General features: G+C 43.6%; 1 protein-coding gene across 2 annotated transcripts in view; it reads right to left on the reverse strand.

Annotated features, from left to right (window-relative positions):
• HHAT (hedgehog acyltransferase) overlaps positions 1-22,983 on the reverse strand; it is a 306,476-nt gene that overhangs the window by 222,816 nt on the left and 60,677 nt on the right. For both annotated transcript variants that reach the window (XM_043568904.1, XM_043568905.1), the window contains exons 5-7: positions 15,943-16,137; positions 13,364-13,573; positions 5,299-5,470 (exon numbers count right to left, since the gene is read on the reverse strand). In XM_043568904.1, the coding sequence (XP_043424839.1) occupies positions 5,299-5,470; positions 13,364-13,573; positions 15,943-16,137 (577 nt within the window). The remainder of the gene's footprint in view (positions 1-5,298; positions 5,471-13,363; positions 13,574-15,942; positions 16,138-22,983) is intronic.

The raw sequence follows: 22,983 nt of genomic DNA on the forward strand, positions 1-22,983 counted from the left end.
TCACTTATAATTATAACACATGGTTCACAGAAATCTCGAGAAAATTAAAACATATTTTGAACTAAACAAAAATGAAAATACAATTTATCAAAATTTATGGGATGCAGCAAACAGTGCTTAGAGAGAAATTTATAACATTAAATGTATATGTTAGAAGAGAAGATCTATAATCAATAATTTAAGTGTCCATCTTAGGAAACTAGAAAAAGAAGAGCAAATGAAATACAAAGTAAACAGAAGAAAGAATAAAAATTAGAGCAGACATCAATGAAATTAAAAATAGGAAATTAATACAAAAATGTCAACAAAACCAAAAGCTGGCTCTTTGATCGATAAAATCAGTAAGTCACTAGCTAGGTTAAGAAAAAAAAAGAGAGAAGACATACATTACTAATACGAGAATAAAAGTGAAGATATCACTACAGAGTCCAGGAACATGAAAAGGATAATAAAGGAATATTATGAATAACTCTATGCCCATAAATTCAATAACTTAGATAAAAAGAACCAATTCCTTAAAAGATACAATCTGCCAACTCACAAAGAAACAGAATAGACTTATATCTATTTTAAAAATTGAATCAATAATTAATAACCTTCCAAGACAAAAAAACATTTAAGGAAGAAAGTATACCAATACTACAATCTCTTCCAGAAGACATAATTTGAGGGAATACTTCTTAACTCATTCTAGGAGGCCAGCATTACCCTAATACCAAACTCAGACAAAGACATTACAAGAAAACTACAGACCAGTATGTCTTCATGAACACAGATGCACAAATCCTCAACATATTAGCAAATCAGAGGATCAAGAGGTACAAAATTTCAGTTACTAAATAAGTCACAGGTAAACTATACAATAGGGAATATAGTCAATAATATTGTAATAAAAAGAATTAGCAAACCAAATCCAATAATGTATAAAAACAATTATACACCATGACAAGTGAGATTTATCCCAACTATGCAAGGCTGGTTCAATGTCTGAAAACTGATTAATATAATCCATCACATCAACAGACCGGGGGGGGGGGGGGGGTGCGGGGAAGCATATGACAAAGTCCAACACCCATTCATGATAAAACCTCTCAGCAAACTAGGAATAGAGGAGAATTTACTCAACTCAATAAAAAGCATCTGCAAAAAACCTAGAGCTAACATCATACTTAATGGTGAAAAACCAGAAGCTTCCCCATTAAGATCAGGAAAAAGGCAAGCATGTCCCCTCTGATCACTCCTTTTCAACATCATACTGGAAGTCCCAGCTAATGCAATAAGAGAAGAAATGAAATAAAAAGCATATATTTTGGGAAGGAGGTTACATGATTGTCTACGTAGAAAATTCCAAAGAGTCAACAACAACAATAAAACCTCCTGGAACAAATAAGCAATAGTAGCAAGGCTTCAGGATACAAGGCTAATATACCAAAGTCAACCACTTCCCTAGATACCATCAATGAACACATGGAATTTGAAATTAAAAACAATACCATATACATTAGCACAAAAAATATTTAGGTATAATTTAACAAAATAAGTACAAGTTATATAAAAGGAAAACTATAAAACATGTTACACAAATCAAAAAAGAATTAAATGGAGAGGTATCCCATGCTCATTGATTCAATATTGTCAAGATATCAGTTTTTCCCTAATTGATCTATTCAAGGCAAAATCCCATCAAGTTATTTTGTGGATATCAACAGATTCTAAAGTTTGTATGGAAAGATAAAAGACACAGAATAGCTAACACAATATTGAAAGAGGACTGACACTATCTGACTTCAAGACTCACTGTAAAGCTACAGTAATCAGGACAGTGTGACACCCGCAAAAGAACAAAAAGATCAATAAAACCGAGGAGACCCCCATAAATACACGCAATCAACCTTTAACAAAGGAGCAAAGGCAATACAATGTGAGCAAAGTTAGTCTCAATAAATGGTACTGGAGGGCGCCTGGATGGCTCAGTCAGTTGAGCGCCCGACTTCAGTTCAGGTCACGATCTCACGGTTTGTGAGTTCGGGTCCTGCATCGGGCTCTGTGCTGACAGCTCAGAGCCTGGAGCCTGCTTCAGATTCTGTATGTCCATCTCTCTCTTCCCCTCCCCCACACACGCTCTGTCTCTCTCTGCCTCTCAAAAATAAAGAAAACTAAATAAATAAATAAATAAATGGTACTGGAACATCCACATGGAAAAAAAAATCTAAACACAGACTTTCCACCCTTCACAAAAATTAACTGAAAATGGAGTATAGATCTAACTGTAGAGTGCAAAACTATAAAACTCTGGGAAGATACCATAGGAGAAAATCTAGATGACCTTGGATGTGGCAATGACTTCTTAGATACAACACTAAGGGCATAATCCATGACAAAAAGAGTTGATAAGCTGAACTTACTGAATTTTTTAACTATTGTTCTGTGAAAGACACTGCCAATAGAATGAGAAGACAAGCCACAGACTAGGAGAAAATATTTGCAGAACATCTGTCTGATAAAGGACTGTTATCTAAAGTACACGAAGAACCATTAAAAATCAACAATAAAAAAAAAGAAAATCCATTTAAAAAAAGGCAAAAGACCTTAACAGACATCATGAAAGGATATGTTGTTGATGGGGAAAAAGATGCTCTATGTCAAATGTCACTGGAGAACTGCAAATTAAAACGAGTGAAATACTACTCTATAGCTATTAGAGTAGCCAAAATACAAAACACTGACAACACCAAATGCTGACAAGAACGCAGAGTAATAGGAACTCATTCATTGCTGGTGACAATGCAAAATGATACAGCCACTTTGGAAAACAGTTTGGCAGTTTCTTATAAAACTGAATACACTCTTTACCATCCAATCCAAAAATTGCACTCCTTAGTCTCTATCCAAAGGAGTTTAAAACTTGTATCCCCACAAAAACATGCACACGAATGTTTGTAGCACACTTACTCCTGATTATAAAACTTAGAAGCAACTAAGAGGTCTTTCAGTGGGCAAACTGTGGTACATCTAGACAATGGATTATTCAGCACTAAAAATAAATGAGCTATCATGCCATGAAAAGACATGAAGGAACCTTAAATGCATAATAGTTCTAAGTGAAAGATGTCAATCTGAAAAAGCTCCATACTGTATGTTTCCAATTACATGACATTCTGAAAAAGGCAAAACTACGGAGATGATAAAAAGATCAGTGGTTTCTGGGGGTTAGAAGGGAGGAAGGGATGAGAAGAAAGAACACCAAGGATTTTCAGGGCTGTGAAACTACTCTGTGACCTTACAGTGGTGGATACATGTCATTATACATCTGTCAAAATCCAGAAACTGTACCACAAACTCCAAGAGTTAATCCTAATATAAATGATAGATTTCAGGTCATAATGATGCATGGATGTAGGTCCATCAGCTGTAACAAACGCACTGCCCCAGTGGAGACATTGGTAGTCGTGGAGGCTGTGCACGTGTGAGGGCCAGGGAATGCATGGGACATCTCCGTACTTTCCTCTCCATTTTTCTATAAACCTAAAACTGCTCTAAAAATAAAGTCTCTGTTTTTCAGTTAAAAAAAAAAAAAAAGGGAATGAATGACACAACCAAAACTCAGGAGAGGGTGACAGAAGGTGATGGGTTGCAGATGTAAACAAAGGGCTTCTAGGAATCTGGTTAGTTCTTAAGCCGAGTGACAGATCCCCAAATGAATCAGTGATGACTTTTCGGAGTCCCTGGATTTACCGCCCCTGGTGCTGACCATCGAGATAACAGCTTTTCCTTGTTTAAACCCCATTTTGAGTTGTGCTTTCTGTTATTCCCAGTTAGAATCACCCAAACTGGTAGTGTCTTAATTTGGATACAGTACAACTGGGATCTGATTTAGCATGTCAACATTTAATCCTATTCTGTTTGTCTAAGCAGATCATTAAAACTTTACATTAGTTACCCTCCAACTATAAAAAAAGATATGTTTGAGGGAAATAAAGAAACTGTAATTAAAACAACTCAGTATTTTTCCAACCCTAAAACATATCTCCCTTGAAAACATTCTGATTAAGCACGTGTGATACCAAGGACAATCAAGACTTTTAAAAAAATCTATAAATCACCAAAGAGATAAGGCATCAGGTTTGTACTCTTGCCCTCCGTGGGGAGCGGCTTAATCTGGCTGGAAGATCACACATTTCCCATTGGAGCTACAGGCTAGAGGTCAGACCACAGGGCTGAATTCAGCTACCACAGGAGTTCTTAAAAGGAGAGCAAACAAGGAAATGAGATTTTGTTCAGAAAGGGGCACGGTCTCTGCTGTTTTGACCAGAGAACTAAAGAACAATGGTTTCTCCACAGACAAGTCCTATACTAGAAATTGCGCCCTGCTTAGGAAATCACCTCCATTCCACCTACTTGCATAGACAAAAAAAGGGGTGGGGCAATAGAGGGACATACATGGGCACACACCATTCATTCTACCTACCAGTATGAGCTAAGCCCTTCACCTGCATGGCTCTATTTAATCCTCAAAACAACCCTGCAGGGGCACCTGGGTGACTCAGTCAGTTAAGCGTCTGATTCTTGACTTCGGATCAGGTCATGATCTCTCTTGTGAGATCGAGACCCACATCAGGCTCTGCACTGACAGTGTGGAGCCTGCTTGGGATTCTTTGTTTCCTCTCTCTCTGCCCCTCCCCTACTCATGCACGTACTCTCTCTCTCTCTCTCTCTCAAAAATAAATCAACGTAAGGGGAAGAAAAACCTGCAAAAGCAAGTCTGCTCATCTCCTAAGATGAAGCTATGGAGAGGTTTAGTAAGCTGTCAAAGGCTGCCCACTAGTGGTTCGTGGAGCTGAGATTCACACCCATGTCTGTCTGATTCTAAAGCTCGTATTTGTTTCTTTATTATCATACACAAGAACCACAAAGAATACCACAGGACAACTCAGTCTTGGAGCATTACCTCTTTGCAGGGACTCAAAGGCTGCCCCTGCACCCCCGCATCTCTTATGCGCTGTTAAGTCCAGTGCTGGCCACACCATGAAGATGCAGACCCAGCCAAGCTTAGCAGGATTCCATGATGAAAAGGGATCCCTACCATCCTCGGCTCCCAGACCAAAAAGCCTGGCCCTCACATCCACCAGCCACTTCACACATGCATGTCTTGGCCACAAGACGAACAAGGTTGAAAAACCAAAAAAAAAAAAAAAGAGCGTTTGCTCAAGGCAACTACACCCCGCCTGCCCCCGGTCCAGCTTCACTCTGAAGCTGACTCTTGATGCTCGTTCTCCCGACAGTCATTTCCACAATTACCTAAGGTCCAACAAGAGACAGCCCTCAGGAGAGGGGCGCTGCTGTAGATGGCGTGCATGTACATGAGGTGAACCATCAGCTCTGCCAGCCACCAATAGCAGAGGAGGCGACCCAGCCCCAGGGCAAAGGCCGAAAGGCTGGACTTCAGCGAGCAGTACTCTTGCTGCTGCATCTAAAGTAAAAACAAAAGAAGTCATTAGATTGCGTGTGGACTGTTTGCATCTTTCAAATAGTCCCCTAGACAATGTTTCTAGCATACTTCTCACAAATTTTATTCATATATCTACTAAAAGAGGATTGGTTTAGTTATTCATTGTTCTTAGGTGAAAAAGTCACACCCAAGACTGAAAACTCTGTCCCAGAGTAAGAACAGGGTGGGGCCAACAAGCTAGCCAAGAACCAAGATGGGTTCTGCATCCCTCCATCCCTGGCAACAGCCCTGCAAAAAGCCAGGGTGGAGGGCAAGATCTGATACAGTCTCTCTTCCTCAGGACTCTGGAGTCTCTTTGGGCCCAGGTGTCACCGGCCTGTCTTCATCCATCACCCACCCACATGTAAGGCTGGTAAAAGTAAGGTCAAGTCAGGAAGGGGCACAGGACTGGTAAGAGAAAGGGAGAATGAGACACAGAACCTGGCAACAAGGAGAAAATGAGATGTGGGTGTGTCATCTTACCTGAAGTTGTTTTTGAAACAGGCAGAATAAACGCAAACAGGGACACTACATGGGACAAATCTCTGGCTCAGCAGGCAGTGCAGTGTAGCACTTAAGAACATGGACTTTACAGTCAGAACTGGGATCCAATTCTAGCCCAAACCACACGGCTGTGTGATCCTGAGCAGATTACTTAATCTCCCTGAGGCTTGTTTCCCTCATACATAAAGTGAAAAAAAAAATTGTCATGACTAAATACGGTAACACAGAAGAGGTACTGAGTATAACACCTGGCATATAAAAAGCACTGGCTAATTGGTAGTATCTGATAAGTGATGTGCCTCCTACTGCCTTTCTTCACATTCTTCCCTCATGGCATCCCAGACTACTGGCTACAGGGCAGAATTAGGACACAGTTCAGAGCCAAACACCAAAAGTAAAAGAAAGAAGTTCTTATTGTTCAGAGTCACCGACAAACTACTGAGCTCACTCAATATGTGTGGACACATTGAGTCAAAGTAGCCAGGCTCTGGGTCTTGCTTGCCCCATTGCCCGCTGCTTAGGGACGCCCAATAGTTTAAAATACATAATAGATGCTGAAAGGCAGAAGCATCTTGTAAAATTTGCGTGAAGTCCATCAATTTCAGACTTACACCACTAGACAAACGTACAAAAACAAGAGAGAGCAGGTCAATTTCTGGATCTTGCTCTGACAAGATTTTATTAGACTGAAGGCTGCTATGTAATACAGAGGTGAATTTAATGCATAAATGATGAAGTAGAATCTGCAAACATTCGCTGGCAGAAGAAATGGGCTTGATTTAGCTTTTGACGGTTTGGGCTCAAGACACCACACAAACAGGTAAGGCCCATTCTTAGGGCCTCTTTGGCTTCCAGGCTCCTTGAACATCAAAGGCACAAGGAGTCCCGCTACAGTCAGGAGGAGTGAGAGGCAGTGCCCTCAGAGAGGAAGGGGAACCTGCACACCAGGGTGGGTATTTTTATTCCACTTTGACAATGCATTCTACCACTTCCGCAAACTGTCTTCCCACAGCAAGAAGCCAGCTGAAGAAATTCTGGCTGGCCCAGGGGCATTACAATAACCTGCACGAATGGTGTGCTCCCTTTCACCATCTGCTTGGGTAGCTGCACCAAGGAAAGCTCATTGGTTTAATATTTTCCATGTAAATTGATCAAACCAACAGGAATTTCCTTTTTCCATTACCTGTCCACAGATGGCCTTAGAAAGGTATTTTGCTGAGCCATTCCAACCTCCCTTGTTAGAACCAACAGTAAGTGCTGGGAGGGATCTACCAGGCCACCTGGCAAGAGTTTTCCAGGAAGGAACACTGGGCATATGAGGGCTTTGCAGACCCATACAGATCACAGCCGAACGCAACCACAGCTGAACTATGTGACCCAATGCACATCCCTTACCAGGCATAAACTGAGGGTGGTTTTCATTTGAATGCATACCATAAGTGTGCATGCTCTCCAAGACTGTATAAAGTCTACCGCAATGGATCTGTAGGCCAATGGATGGATAAAACTCCAATGCAGAAACGCCTACCTGCCCAATCATTCATGTCTACATTATTGAATTGAGAAGAAAAGGAAACAACTCAAATGTCCAAGAGTAGGAGGTTGGTAAAATGCATGAGTGCACCTCAATATATTATGTAGCCGTTAAACTATTTTTTTTCAATGTGTATAAATAATGAAAGACTGGAAAGATACATACCAAAATGGCGACAGTGACTGTACTCTTTTTGGTAGGATTTTTGGGTTGCTTTTAACAATTGGTTATTTTTATTATCGAGGGGAAAAGTAATGGAACTTCACGATATTGTGAAGACTTTGGTCCTCTCTGCTTATGACCAAAGTAGAGGCAAGGTCCTCTACTTCTTCACCTTTCTAAAAACCATCTAGCTTCAGGATCTCCCCTGGGCAGCCCGAAATCCTCTATGGGTAAGTATTCTCTCTCTCTCTCCTACACTAGACCCATATTTATTTCTCAACTTCCCACCTTGCTTGTTGCTCAGTATCTATGTACTGAGTTCCTCTTTGTTCATTCTTTTCCAGCTCTCTAAAGCAAATTCATTTTGATCTAATTACCATCAGCAATTGAGGAAACAATTATGAACATAGTGTCCATTGGTCTGTGGAGGCTGGAAGAAGAGTTCAACCCAAGGCAATCAGCAGAGCTAAGACAGGAAGAGGCACCTACACCATTCCAGAGCACAGGTGGGCCTTTCTTGGTGCCACACTCTTGGAGGGAAGCAAGTCCCCGGCTGAATGTGATAATGGCCTCAAAAGCATTGTTGACAGAACACAATCTTCAAACAACCAAATGTCCCCAGATTCTAAAAAAGCAGCTCTCTGCACGTGGCCTGTAAGCCCCTAAGCGCAAGCCTACCCTAGCACAGGTCCCCTGAAGACCAGCCCCACACCTGAGGTCTCAGAGCATCACTAGGGGTGCAGCCCCATCCCACAGAGGCCCCCCCCACCAGCCAGGCAGTCAGGAAAACATGTCTACCTAATCACCTCTTAGCTCCAGGCAATCACTGTTCAAGGTCAGTTCAGAGGACTGCCTTCGCTTCCCCAAACAATGTGCAGTCTAAAATGACACAAATATCTATAATTAAGGAGAAACATGAGGTGCATTTTGTGGCTGATTGGCTTCCCAATAATGGCTTACCTATTCTCCTCAGGGCAAAACTTCTCTACCCGGTTTAATAAGGTATAATTACGTGTCACCACTGGACCAGAAGGGCTGGACTCTTCTCCACAATGCCCCCTTTTTGATGCCAGATGCCTCCTCATTCCGAGTAACAGAAATGTCAATTCCTTAATTGTACAAGTGAATACAGGAGAAGAAAAACAATCCAGTTTCCTTCTATTCGCTTGTACTTAAGAAAAGTTATTCATCTTTCTTTAGAGTCATATGATTGCAGTCCATTTGTAACTTCAATCTAGTTGACTCCCTTTTAAAAAAATTCAGCATTTGTCCCTTGCCGATCCAGCAGGAATAAAAGACATGCCATACACAGCTCCCCTAATGAGCAGGGCTGCTCTCTTGCCTGTGTGCGAGCATTTCATTTCAGAGATCTCAAACCTCGGGGGGTGCCAACCGTAAGACCATTGGAAACCACCATCAATGGGAATTTTGAGTTAAGACTCCACTAAAAAATACACATTAACTCATCTGCCAAATGCATTTTAAAACATGTTATATTTTAAAACCTCATTTCATGCAAATTGCATAAAAAGGAATATTGAAGCCTTTCAAAGATAGTCTGATGATTAAAGATGACAGTTCTCAAAGATTAAAGGTATTCTTCCTTCACACACTAATAATACATATGTTTAAGAGCACCAAACAAAAGCCTTCCCTGGAGCCAATGTTCGACTGTGCCAAATCTGCCCCAACCTCTACCCTTGGGTCAAGGGCACTGTAGCCAGGTGTCTTATTCCTTTGCAATGGAGGAGCATCTCTCTAGTCCATGGTCACAGACTACACCCCCTACCCCCAACAAAGCATTCTGTCATCAGCCCTGCCCTGCCCCTCCCCAGGCATCCAGACCAGGCCAGGGGTTTTCAGGGGTCTCTGTCACAACAGATGTACCTACAGCTGGTGCAGCTGCCACAGGACGAGGACCTCCAGACCCAGATGTCCACCGGGCCACACGGCATCCTCTAACTCCTGAGGAACTGGCTGCCCAGCTGGCAGCAAGGCTCACATCTGTACTCCTTCCACCCCAATCTGCATTCTCTTAGCCTCTCTTTGTTTCCGTGTTACCATCTATAAAGTAGTGGTAACAACGGTATCTCTCTCCGCCTGTGGCCTTGGTGATGAAGAAGTTGGCACATGCCAGGCCTGGCTGAGAGCAAGTGCTCAGTCCGTGTTATACCAGGTGGCCTCTAGAGCCAGAGCCCGCCCCAAACCCGGAGCAACATGTCTGTGACATTGCCCGCCTGCCCAGGTCTCACAGGCCCCAGCCACTCAAGGGCTGGGCCCACCCCGGTACGTGCGGCAACAACCTACATCTCTCTCCCGAAGAGACAGAGTCAATACAACTGGCCTCTTCTAAGGCCAAGAATGGCCACTGCCCAGAATTCCCCACTGCTGTGCCCACCTACGTGACAGGTCACCCAGAGTCTTGGTTCTGGCCTGAACTGTATTAGTTCACAACCTTGGGAGCTTCCTGGGGTAGAATCTAAAACCGGCCCCTATACACAGAGGGCATGGAGAGACAGAAGAAAGAGGCAGGCCACTCCAGATTGGTAGGTGGCCAGTGTAATAAGCAGAGAACTTCTATACAAGACTGGGCTGGGGTGGCTGCAAGAACTCCACACCTGCCTACCAAATCTTAAAAGTTTATATAGAGGCCTTAACTAGGTTCAGTCACATATTCAGTCCAGAGAGTCTCGATGACACCCTATTCTCAAGTCTATGTCCCAGAAACAGCTCCTAGTGGGGAATGGTAGGCCAATTGTACATTCTAAGGACAGGGGAAGGGGTGAGGAGCTCTGACTGCCTAGGTTCAGCTTGCGGGTCAACCAGCAATCACATTCTGTCCAAGACCTCCTCCAACAACCTACCCCAGAATTGTCACACACTTTCGGCTAATGACAACAATAACAGTAATCATTAATACTTTCGTAGTGTTTACACATTAAGCCATGTTACCTATACAAAATCATGTGATCCTGAGAACAATCCTATGAGGGAGATACTATTATTCTTCCTATTTCACTGATAAGGAAACTGAGTCACAAACAAGGTAAGCAATTCACCAAATGCTCTCTAGCCAAAGAGAAGCAGGAATTCAAACCCTGTAACAGTAGGGTTGGGCTCCAGGGTCTTTGCTCTTAACCACCATGCTCCCCTGGAGGCAGGGGGAGCACAGCCCTCAGCAAGGAAAAGCCCCCTGGCCCTACCACACTCAGACTCACTGTCCTGCCCCACACCAGCCCCCCCCCCCACTGCACAATTCCACCTGCTCAGGGAAAGATGTGGGGACCCCAGGCTCCAAGCTAAGTGAATAAACAAGCCTTGTGTGAAAGTGCCTCTGCTTGTTAACCTGCCCCCAGCCACAGAAGAAAAATAAGCAGGGCATATGTTCCTGAAACTGCAAATGCCATCTGAGAGGGCCTTCAAGTCAAGGCCCTGCAGCCTCTTAACAGGCAGATTTTTATCTGCTCACGATCAGTGTGCAAATCTCACATGCCTTACCTCACAGAGGACACCTCTTCTATGCTTCCCTCATCTTGTGTATGCAATTTACACACAAACAAACTGGGTGAAAGATACATTCTCCCCAGGGTGTGCCTAATACTGTCATTTTACCAACCAGAGTTTGCCCTTCCAGTTGGTTTCCACAATGGGGCTCCGCTGCCCCCTGGTGGCACAGCCTCATTCTCTGGCTCTCGCTGACCTGACCACCTAAGAACCATGACTGTCAGTCAGTATTATCATTTTAGGTGACATTTATTCATTCACTCACACAAACGTTGCTTACAAGGTCTTCCAGTTGGCTCTCCTCCTCCCACTCTTGGGAGTGCAGCCCCTTCCTTCTTGGCCCCCCTGAAAGAATTCTTTCACTACTAGCTTTAGCTTCCTGGTTAACTGCTCCCCTTTGAGACACATTTCTCTCACAGAAGGTAAGTGCCCCATAAGACCTTCTGTAACTGCAGAAACCTCTCGGCTGCTTTTACTTGTCCTGCAGCTTACTAAACATTTTGCCATTTCTACACCGACTTTCCTATGCATCTTCCCAGATCGTACAGAAATGTTTCAATTTGCCTTCTGAGTTTCCTGGTTTTAGCAAGTGCTACCATTTTGAAAGGAATGGAAAAAGAGGGGTAAGACAGAGATGCAACCAGAGTCCCTACAGGATGAAACTGGAGGGCCTGAACCCACACTGCACTTGGTCACCCCCACCCTCTGGCCCCCAACTCTACTGAGGAACTTAGGACAGTTCAACCCCTCAACCACCAGCAGGCATCAGAATCACCTGAAGGCCCATTAAATCCCATTGCTGGGCCCCACCCCCAAAATGTCTGAATCAGATCTGAGGTGGGGCCCAAGAATCCACATTTCTAACAAGTTCCCAGGTGTTCCTCCTGCTGCTAATCCAAAGACCACACTTTGGAAACCACGGAGCTAGAAGATCAGCTGCCATCACTAACCACCTATCTTTCACACAATCATTTTAAACATAATTTTCAAACACAATCTTCAAATACTTCATGACAGAAGAATGATCCTATGTAACCCAAACTGAGGTATGAGAAACCGTATGCCAAACATGTATCTGCCTGGAATATCCATTTCACTTGAAGACTTATGGAGAAAAAAAAGTTAAATAATTTAACTGGCAATTTTAAAACTGTACATTGTTGTTATAATGCAGAAGTACACTTTTGAGTACAAGAATACCTTCGGGGGATTTTTTTAAGACAGAATACGAGATTTTTAAGAACCCTGCTATTTTTCCAGGGGGCACCTGACATGCTCGCCTTTGGAAATATGCAACACTGCTGCTGGCCCTGCACTTTGAGCCCATTTCCAGGCATGTGTATGTGTACATGTGTGCGTGTGCATGTGCTGTGTTTTATGTGTACATGAGTTGTACTGCGTGTGCATGTACATGTGGACATATGTATTAATATTCTCACCTCCATCAAGATTGTTTTGGTGACAGGAGGTAGGAATGTCCCTTGAGAAACACAGGCTTTAGGTATTATCAATTACTAAACTTTTATTAACTTCATGAACATGTTCCATGAGGCTAGCTATAGAATGAGAACAGAATTTCTAAGCAGGAGGGAAAGTGAGGTGGGAATGACATAGGTAGCTTGATGGGAGCTTCAGACAAAGCTGTAGGGAAGCTGGGTCCTGGACAGAAACAGGCACTTGAAACGCTCTCTACCTGCACTCTGTTGGCTCATCTAGGTCCCCCTGAACAATTCCCAGGCGGTGGCAGTTACTTCATAAGCAGTTTGTGACAATAAAGGAGAACATGATATTTTCCAACCAACAGCATAGATAGTATCTCTTTCTACTTTTCCCAGTACCACCACCAGAATCCACTTTTGTCTTTCCCTGGGACTTCCTGGCAGTGGATACCCACCCCTAAGTTCCTTTCTGTGCCCAGTAACTAATCCTGGTTGCCAGCACCCACTGAAGAGTCAGGGTGGGGGGTTCCTACAGCCAACATGCCCCAGAGACAGGCTGATCTGTATTTCAAATACTTATTTCTCCTAAGTATTTCATTTGTTACCTAAGAAGTCACAACAGAAACATGTCTTAAATTTGTGGGCACCCCAGAATGAAAAGCCTCAGGAGTCTCATGGATGGCCATGGCCAACAAGGACGGAGTACCGATCCAGTCCCCCCACGGGCTCTACCTGGGTGATGAACTCTGGGAAGCTGAGGATGGGCCCGTTGTGGAAGACGGGGTAATAGAAGACGTAGGCCACCAGCCAGGGAAAGGAGTAGAAGCTGTTCTCAGTCTCCTGCCAGCAGAACTCGAGGCTGAAGCTGGTGTAGTACAGGCAACGCACGGTCAGCGTGAACTGCAGCAAGTAGTACTCGTTCTCCGTCTGGTACCACCCTCTCTGCAAAGTGACAAGAAGAGGACAACTCTGGAGCGTCAAGGAGGGATGCCATCCGGTCCCCTGGGAAGGAGACCGCTTCCACAGAGAGAGCAGCTGTACCATACAGGGGGCATCTCCACCACTGGGCAGCAGGTAAATCTCAGTGGGAATGGAAACCAGGAGTTAATGAGCAGTGGGCGGAAGAGCGTCTCTAACACCGCTCATCTACTTAGCGTTAGGCCTCGTGTGCGGTGATGAGAGTTTGCCCAGATATGCATCAGATTCATCCAGTGGGGGACATGGAGATAAGCTACAGCCAGTGGATACTTGGACAGTTCTTCCAACAATACTGAAGGCAAAGAGAGGCTCATAAATGTCACATGGGATTCCTGTGTTCAACATATTTTTCCTTTTGCTCTTCTGTTAATCTGGCTCCACATGTAGTTGAGAACTATTTGCCAAATAAGCTTTAGAAACACAGTCAAGAAAAATAGTCCTTGCCCTCGAGGTGTCTAAATTCCCACACAGCAGATAGGCATGTAAGTATATAATTACAATGCAGCACAAGATAAGACATAACAAGCATGTACTCAAAGATGTATGAAATAAAAGACAAGAAGCAAATGCAGTAGAATCTTAACAGTACTAGGTGGAGTAAAATTTGGATCATTTTATAACCTTTATGTTTTTACATTTGCCATTATATATATTGCCTTTTTAATGAGAAGAACAAGTTATGGGAATACAGACCAGATATAAGGGGGGACAAAGAAAGGAATAGTTAATGTGATCCATGGGAGGACTTTTACAACTTTACACAGAAAAACCAACCAGTGAAGAGTTTCTATTGCATGTCTGAGCCTTCAGCAGCCACTGAGAAAGACTAGGAGAACAAGTGCAAGCATGGAAACCCGGGGCTCCTGAGTGGCTCGGTGGGTTAAGCAGTTAAGCGTCCGACTTTGGCTCAGGTCGTGATTGGCTCAGGTTCACGGGTTTGAGCCCCGCTTCAGGCTCTGAGCTGTCGCCCCGCCTCAGGCTCTGTGCCGACAGCTCAGAGCCTGAAGCCTGCTTCCGATTCTGTGTCTCCCTCCCTCTCTGCCCCTCCCCTGCTCGTTCTCTGTATCTCTCTCTCAAAAATAAACATTAAAAAAATTTTTTTTAATAAAAAAGCATGGAAACCCAAACCAAGTAGTTTCTGCTCATTTCTTTCCCTTGGGCAGTATTTTTCAAACCTCTAGTCTGCATAATAAATGGAATGTTTAGTCACTACCAACATCCATAACTGATGCTAACTATTGCCACACAAATGATAATTATGATTGGAGTCTGTTTTGTACATTTGCCAGGTCCCCAAAAAGTTAGGTGTGAATTCTTTTATTTTCATTGCAGATCTATTTTTAAACCCATGTATTTAAATGATCACCTAGTTAATCATTGTGGGAAGTCTCTTTTGTTAAGATGGAGACACTACCCTACTTTCTCTCACAAGTCCAGATTTTGACATATGTGCTTAAAGTGTTAGCCCCAATCCGTTGGTGAGAAAAATTAAAATAGCATAACAGGAAATACCACTGAATTTTCAAAATGCTACAGTTTTTACAAAATCACTCAACATATATCATGTTATCAGAGGCTCAGAGAAACTCCACGTGGAAGATAGAGCACAGACTACTTCCATTTTCAAAATGATGAAATTGAGACTCAGGTTAAATGACTGCCTCCAGTTTCAAGCGTAGGAAACACAGCTACTAGAAGAGACACGGAACCAAGTCATCCACTGGCTCATCTTTCCTGCAACTGTGCCGACCCACAGTGCGTAAGTGCTATCACCTAAGTCAATGGATGAATGATCATGTGAACAAGAGTAAAGATACCACGATACCACAAGACTTTCAGTGCCACAATGACTAAAGAAAGAATATCAAAACTTCCCAAGATTCTCTGTGCAAGGAAAATACCTTCCTTATCTGTTGCAGGGACTATCATGGGTACTGCATGAGATGAGGCATGTGAAAGTTCCCCATAAATTGTAGAGCACTCTACAGATGATTTTTTTGTTAAATGCAGAGAAGACTATTGCTTTCTTTTCCTGTTGCTCCTTACCCTCTGTTCCTATGACATCTGGCACCATCCATGCCTACCCACACTGGAAAAAGAGGTAGAAGGTCAGCCCTGGGCAACCTTAGAGGGCTAAGACAGGGTCAGACACAAAAGACAAGATTCCAGAAGGCAACACACCCAGATTCACATGCATCAACCCCATATGGTCACTAGGGGGACCCCCACCATGATTCTTCAATTGACTCTTGGCTGAAAACAAAGGCATCTACCCAATGGGAGCACTTCTAAAGGGGCCTTCTCCTTCTCAAGGGTAAAACAGAGACACTTACCTTAACTTCCTCCACATCTTGCAGCCTCAGTGTGGTGAGCAGGAAGAGAGAACAGAGCCATGACAGGAGCTGCGACTGGAACTGGGCCACGCAGAAGGAGATGAGGGTGTGGAGAAAAATTATGGCTGTGCCTTGGGCCCCCAGAACACACCAGGAGGCCCACATTCCGTAAGCCCCCAGGATCCAGGGTCTGTGCTGCAGACAGGGAGGGACACAGTGAGAGACAGACAGAGGGAGAGGGCAGAGAGGAAAAGAGAAAAGAGTGAGTGAATGGGTATTGCTATTAAAGGTTCTACATAGAAGCATAATGCTTACTGATCCATTAACCAAACTATTCTCACTGCCCTGGGGATTTAGTGAAACCCAAACAGGTTTCAGAAGGACCTTCCACATTAGCCCTAGAGTGACGGCTGCCTACTCTAGAACTCCACCAGATCCACCCAGAAGGAGCCACTTTCCTGCCTTCAGCCAAAGCCACCCAGACCACTGGATCCTACAACAAGATATTGAGCCGACTTTTCAAAAGACACTATGGAAGCCAGAAGCCCGTTGGGAAAACCACCAACCCGGAACCCTGCGTACACCATCCTGCAAACGTGAAGGTAAAAGAAAGTATTTGTACACATTTCTCAGGTGCCTCATTGAGACAGTTCAGCCAACCAAACCACAAACGGCTTTCTAAGGTCCAAACCAGATTTCTACAGTGAAATATCTCAGTGTATTTTTACTAATGCATTGTTTACTGTTTACAGAAAAAGTATATCTTACCTGCTTTATACAATATTGAGACCTTTGTATAGTCAATCTGATTGGCATGTTCATTCGCATTTTAGGAGAATCAGAATGTTGTTCTATCCAATTATAAAGTTTTATACTTACTGACAGTAAATAACTAAATGAATATGCCTTTGCTTTTATGACATATTCTTGGTCATATCTGGCTGATAAATCCTTACTTAAAACCACAATACTGTTTTAACATTGTTAGAGGGGCAACATATTATAGGGGTTTAATTACTCAAGCTTTGAAGTCCAACTGCCCAAATAAATCCTGATATCCCCATTAACTACCTGTGTGACCCCAGGCAAGTGACTTCATCTCTCCATGCCTCAGTTTTTTCATACGTACAATTAGGATAAGGGCATGTACTTCATGAGGATTAACTTAATGCATGTAAAACGCTTTCCACAGTGTCTGCATACATAGTAAGAACATGACCAATACTAGTTGTCTAGTCCTAGAGGGAAATACAACGGGTCTTTCTGGTGTACATTTAAAAATATGGTTTCCAGGGGCGCCTGGGTGGCTCAGTCGGTTAAGCGGCCGACTTCAGCTCAGGTCATGATCTCACGGTCCGTGAGTTCGAGCCCCGCGTCGGGCTCTGTGCTGACAGCTCAGAGCCTGGAGCCCGTTTCAGATTCTGTGTGTCCCTCTCTCTCTGACCCTCCCCTGCTCATGCTCTGTCCCTCTCTGTCTCAAAAATAAATAAACGTTAAAAAAAAATTTTTTTATAAGAAAAAAAATATATGGTTTCCAGGAATACACCACATTGAAAAGTTGGGAAGGCTTGAAATAGGTCTCCTTGTGAAAACAAGAAGAATTCTTTAAAACAAAGACAGATGTGGACCACAAACTGTAAATCTCATCCTTACATGCTAACTCTTCCAAAATACTGCCAAAGTACCATCCCTTCCCAAACCTATGCTCCAGCCCAAGAGAGAACATTTTGAATGAGCAACTAGGTCAGCCACTTTTAAGTTCCAAGAAAATCAGAGAAAACTGCAGTTCAGTTTTACTATTTTTCCATCCTACTGCCCACAGAAAACAGCTACATAAATTTGCTTCAGGTTTTCCCCCAAATACTCACTTTTGGGCAGAGTCCACTTATAAGAAACAAGGTCGCCAAAGACCATTTTAGGAAGTAGTTTTAACAAATGAGAAAAAAAAAAAAGGTTTTTCCAACATAATCCACAGCATTTACCACCAGGAATCCTTTTCCACGCACACATGGCAACATACATACACACAGCTACACTTTTATTAAGCGTTATTTGACCCATTTGGAAGAAGCCTGTTTGTTTGGCTTTCATTTGGGAACTTAACCAAAGACTAAGGGGCTTCAATTTGGAAAAAGCTGAAGGAGACTCTCTGGTGAGTTTAACGGTGCCCACCAAAGCTACCGTACAGGCCCACATGTTTGTCCCCAATTCTCATCCCCCACTGTCTTCCTCTTGCCATCTAGGACAGGCAGACCACATTTAATACCATTCTAAGGAAGCACAGAAAACACTCTCACGTTGCCTTCATGTTCTCCACTAGCCCTCATATTATCTACTCATTCTCCCCAGTGGGTCGAGGCATCCATGGCAGACAGGTGATATAAAGAAAAAGATAAAAATAATACTTACTTTTTTAAAACTTATATAAATTAGGGGGTACCTGGGTGGCTCAGTCGGTTGGGCATCCAACTTTTTTAAATTTTTTTTTTAATGTTTACTCTTATTTTTGAGAAAGAGAGAGACAGACAGAGAGACAGAACACAATCAGGACAGGGGCAGAGAGAGAGGGAAACACAGAATCTGGAGCAGGCTCCAGGCTCTGAGCTGTCAGAACAGAGCCCGACACAGGGCTCAAACTCACGAACTGTGAGATCATGACCTGGGCTGAAGTCGGACACTTAACCAACTGAGCCACCCAGGCACCCCAGTTAAGGATCCAACTCTTGATTTTGGCTCAGGTCATGATCCCAGGGTTGTGGCAGCTGGAGAGGGGCTAGAAATGGAAGAGTGACCCTGCCCACCCATACAAGCTGCATCTGGATGGCCTGAGGAAGGGGTCTTTCCCCAAGTGCTTCAAAGACCATTTTCATATGCAAAGGCCTAGGGAGGCCTGTTTCACCAATATCTACTCCAAAAGTGCTTCTGTATTTATCAAACTTTTGTCTACCTCTTTAGTGAAAATGCTTAAGTAGCAGGTATTAAGCTTCTGACACCAAATATGTTGGGAACTACTTAACTTTTCAAAAATCAAAAATAAAATGGGTTATGTTTTATTCAAAAACAAGACTTCTCATTCCTCGCCAGAAGGACTTTAAGACTTTTTCCCCCAAGCTTTCGGGGCAACCTGAGCAGATACACAGTTTTGATCACACACATAATCTATGTCAAGCTCAAGTTTTAAAAAATCCACCTAAGAGTCAACAAAATCCCAGTTTGTTTAAATTAAGTGATGATTATGACTGGAAATTATGGGCCACTTGAGAAGAAGGCACAAAGAATCATTTTGATCAAGTAAAGTACACAAAACATGAGCTTAATTTAAAGCTGGGCTGTGATGTTTCTAATTTAGAAATTTAAATTCTAATTCTATACAATGCTTTTGAGATTTTTGAGATAGTTGTAGATTCACCTGCAGTTATAAGAAATAATACAAAGAGATCCCCCCTCCTACACTTCACCCAGTTTTTCCCAATGGTAATATTTTGCAAAACCATAGCATATCCAATGAGGATATTGACATTGCTACAATCCACCAAATTTATCCAGGTTTCCCCAGTTTTGCTTATACTCCCTTTGTATGTGTGTGTGTGTGTGTTTAGTTCCATATAATTTTATCACGGTTATAGGCTCAGTCTCCACCACAGTAAAGATATGTAACATCTTATCTTTACAGATGGAGGTAAATAGTTCTATCGCCATAAGGATCTCTTGTGTTGCCCTTTTGCAACTACCCCCTTCCCACTCCCTTTATCCCACATCCTTACCCCCTGGAAACCACCACCATCTTCCCCATTTCTAAAATTTTACTTGAAGAATTGTATGCAACCTTTGGGGTTGGCTTTTTTCACTCAGTGTAATTCCCTGGAGACTCATCCAAGTTGCTGAGGGTATTTAAAGTTTGCTCCTTTTTACTGCTGTGTAGTATTCCATGTTATGGATGCCTCACCACTTATTTAACCATTCACCTGTTAAAGAACATCTGGGTTTCCAGTTTTTTGTTATTCTGAACAAAAGTGATATAAACATATGTGTACAGTTTTTTGTGTAAAAATAAGTTTTTATTTCTCTGGGATAAATGCCCAAGAGTGCATTGTTTGGGTGGCATGGTAGTTGCACGTTTAGTTCTACAAGAATCTGCTAAACAGCATTTCCACCAGGAAGGTATGAGTGCTCCATTTTATTCCCGTCCTCACCAGCATCTGGCACTGTCACTATGTTTCATCTGAGCCAGTCTGCCAAGTGTGCAGTGGTATCTCACTGTGGCTTTAATTTGCATTCACAAATCTCTTTCAAAAAGCATCAAAGTGTGGGCAACCTGAAGCTCGAGAGTACGACAGGCTGGGCAAACTTTGTTGAGGCATGGGACTTTCCTGACCCCCTTCACTCGCCTTATTCCAGGCTCTTCAGTTTCTAACAGAAGATGAAAAGGCAGGTGAGGGAAGAGAAGAAACTTTTAAAAGTCTAGCAAACAATCAGAAAGAAACTACATTTCTGTGACAGTTGACAAAACAGCAAACTGAGAATGCAGTAGCCTTCCTCATGGGACACAGTGCTTCCTGCCCCAGACTGAAGTAGGTCGGCCACCTGCCCTCTGCTCCCACTGCTCCCTGTGTCTATGCTGAACTATTTCTCAAGACGGCCCATTACGGACTCTCTGCTTGATAGTCCCCCTTCACAGGCTAATATCCTGCCTTGTTCAAATTACAGTAATATAAGCCCAGAATCTAACATGGTGCCTAGCATATAGCAAGCACTCCATAAATGCGGGATAAATGAATGAATGGTGGAACAGTTGGGTGGGTAGATGTGGTCGATGGATATGCTTCCCCAAGTCTTTGGACTTAACCTAGTAGTTATGACTAACAAGTAACAAGAAGTTAGCACCAAAATTTGGGGCTGTTTAGTCCACTAACATGAAAATCTGCTGTTTTCCAAGGTCCCTACTTACTGCTTAACCCCTTATAAACAAAGGCTGCTTTGCCAGTGCAGATGGAACGGAGGGAGTCACCTGACATCTCCCTGCCTACTGCCTGTTTTCCATCACAGGGGTCTCTTACAACTCTACCTGTGCTGGGGGAAATCTCAAATAGTTTACAACCGATAGGGCACAGGCACCAAGCTATGAAAGCAGACATCTGTGATAGAATCTGTTACCCATCACCCCACCCACTGCGGGGGGAGGGGGGGGTTCAGAGAGACTAACCCTAAACTGGTGTGTTTCCAAGGCTGAAATCACCACCCCTGAGGAAAAACTATGTACTCACCCTCCTTTTCTTCAAATCTTCTTCACTGGGAGTCAAGACCCAGCCACAAGAAGAGCTGGTTGGCAATGCCCCCTCTTACAACATCCTTACTTTTCTCCCACTTCAGCTTGTTCTGTGCTGCAGGCACCGAATGATAAAAGGATGTGCCTGCATGGTTCCCTCATTAGCTTACCTCCATCGGGAAGAGCAAAAGGGTAAAGCCTTGGTGAGGACAACTGTTGGCAACTACACCAGATTTTGCTGTCTATGAATTCTTTTTGTACATCTGCCCAGAAACCACTCAGTGGGGGCAATTGTTTGAGAAATAAGTCAATCAATAATCCTTATGTATGCCATAATTTATTACATACTACATCATCAATTGCAGCTGCTACTAAAAAATATAGTTATATATTTTGGGGAGGGATATATATACATGTGTATATGTATGTGTGTATATATACATACATACACACACACACACACACACACACACACACATCTATCCCCAAACAAAGAGGGAAAACCCAAAACCATCCCAGAGTCCCAACAACCACATTCTAGCTGCTTCTCCTGGGAGCAAAGGCCAGTGGGCCCAAACAAAGCCAATTCCATCCCTCCTTAGATACGCACTGATGGAGGAAGAAGAGTCTGGTTAGCACAAGAGATTCCTATTAGGTGTGTGGTTTCAATAAAATGCTGGCAGAGAACACTGTTGACCACAGCCTTCCAGAGGTTAGTTTCCTCACTTCAGCCAATGCCACGGAACCACACTTTTCAGTCCTGTGGCTGATGAGCTCAGCTGGTCAGGGCCCGGTGCTAATGATGTGGGTTCTGCCAGTCAGAGGTACAGTGAAAACGTCGCTCTGTGGTTAGCAACAGCAGCCACCCTCAGCCCCCACACCAGGCCAGCCTTCTCAAAAGGTTCACACAGGGATATTTTTAGCTCTGAGGGCAGAGAACACAATGTCTCAGGTGGTAGCAAGGCCACAGGGGTGTTCAGGAAAGGAGGCAACTGTCTGACCCACCCAACACACAATCCAATCATAACAAACCCACAGCCAAAGCTCAGAGCCATTACTCAGCCTCCCCTCCCAGGGTACCGGCCCTTGGTCCAGTCTCGCCAAAACCCAGAGAGAAAGCCCTGCCCAGAGAAAAGGCATTTAACCTTGTCCAAGGAGCTCAGTGGAAAGTTTTAGGACTTGTCCTGGAGAAGAGAAGGGAAGAGAAGAGAAGGGAAGAGAAGGGAACAGAAGAGAAAAAAAGAAATCACACTGTTGAACCTCATCTGCCTCTCTCTGGGAGGAGCTGGGCCACCAAAGGAAGAGATGAGATGAGATGAGATGAGATAGTAGTTGGAGATGGGAAGCATCCTTGAAGGCTTAGAGGTTGGGCCAGGGAGAACTGCAGACATACTAACATGCCATCTGTGCAGGTGCTGTCTGTCCATAGCTCATGGCGCCTCTGGAAACAGGGGAATAAAGACAAGTATAGCCCAAATCTTCCACCGTAAGTCCCCAAAACATCGACCATCTGGAACACTCGGTCCAGGTGGTGAAAGCACAAAGCTAATGGGGCCAAAGCTGTGGTTCATACTTATACATCAGGGCCAAGCAGACTCAGACAAAGAGAGCACTGTGCCCCAGCCACAAGCAGAACCCTGCCCACTGGCTGTCGCACAAAGCAAGCCTGTGGTTGAGAGGAGGGGATGGGAGAGACACACACACAGATGACTCAGTGCACACTTGCAAGGAACACCGCCTCCTGACTTTGCATATGATGTGCTCTGAGGATGTAA

The sequence above is a fragment of the Prionailurus bengalensis genome, chromosome E4 (assembly GCF_016509475.1).
Source record: "Prionailurus bengalensis isolate Pbe53 chromosome E4, Fcat_Pben_1.1_paternal_pri, whole genome shotgun sequence".
Taxonomy (NCBI): domain Eukaryota; kingdom Metazoa; phylum Chordata; class Mammalia; order Carnivora; family Felidae; genus Prionailurus; species Prionailurus bengalensis.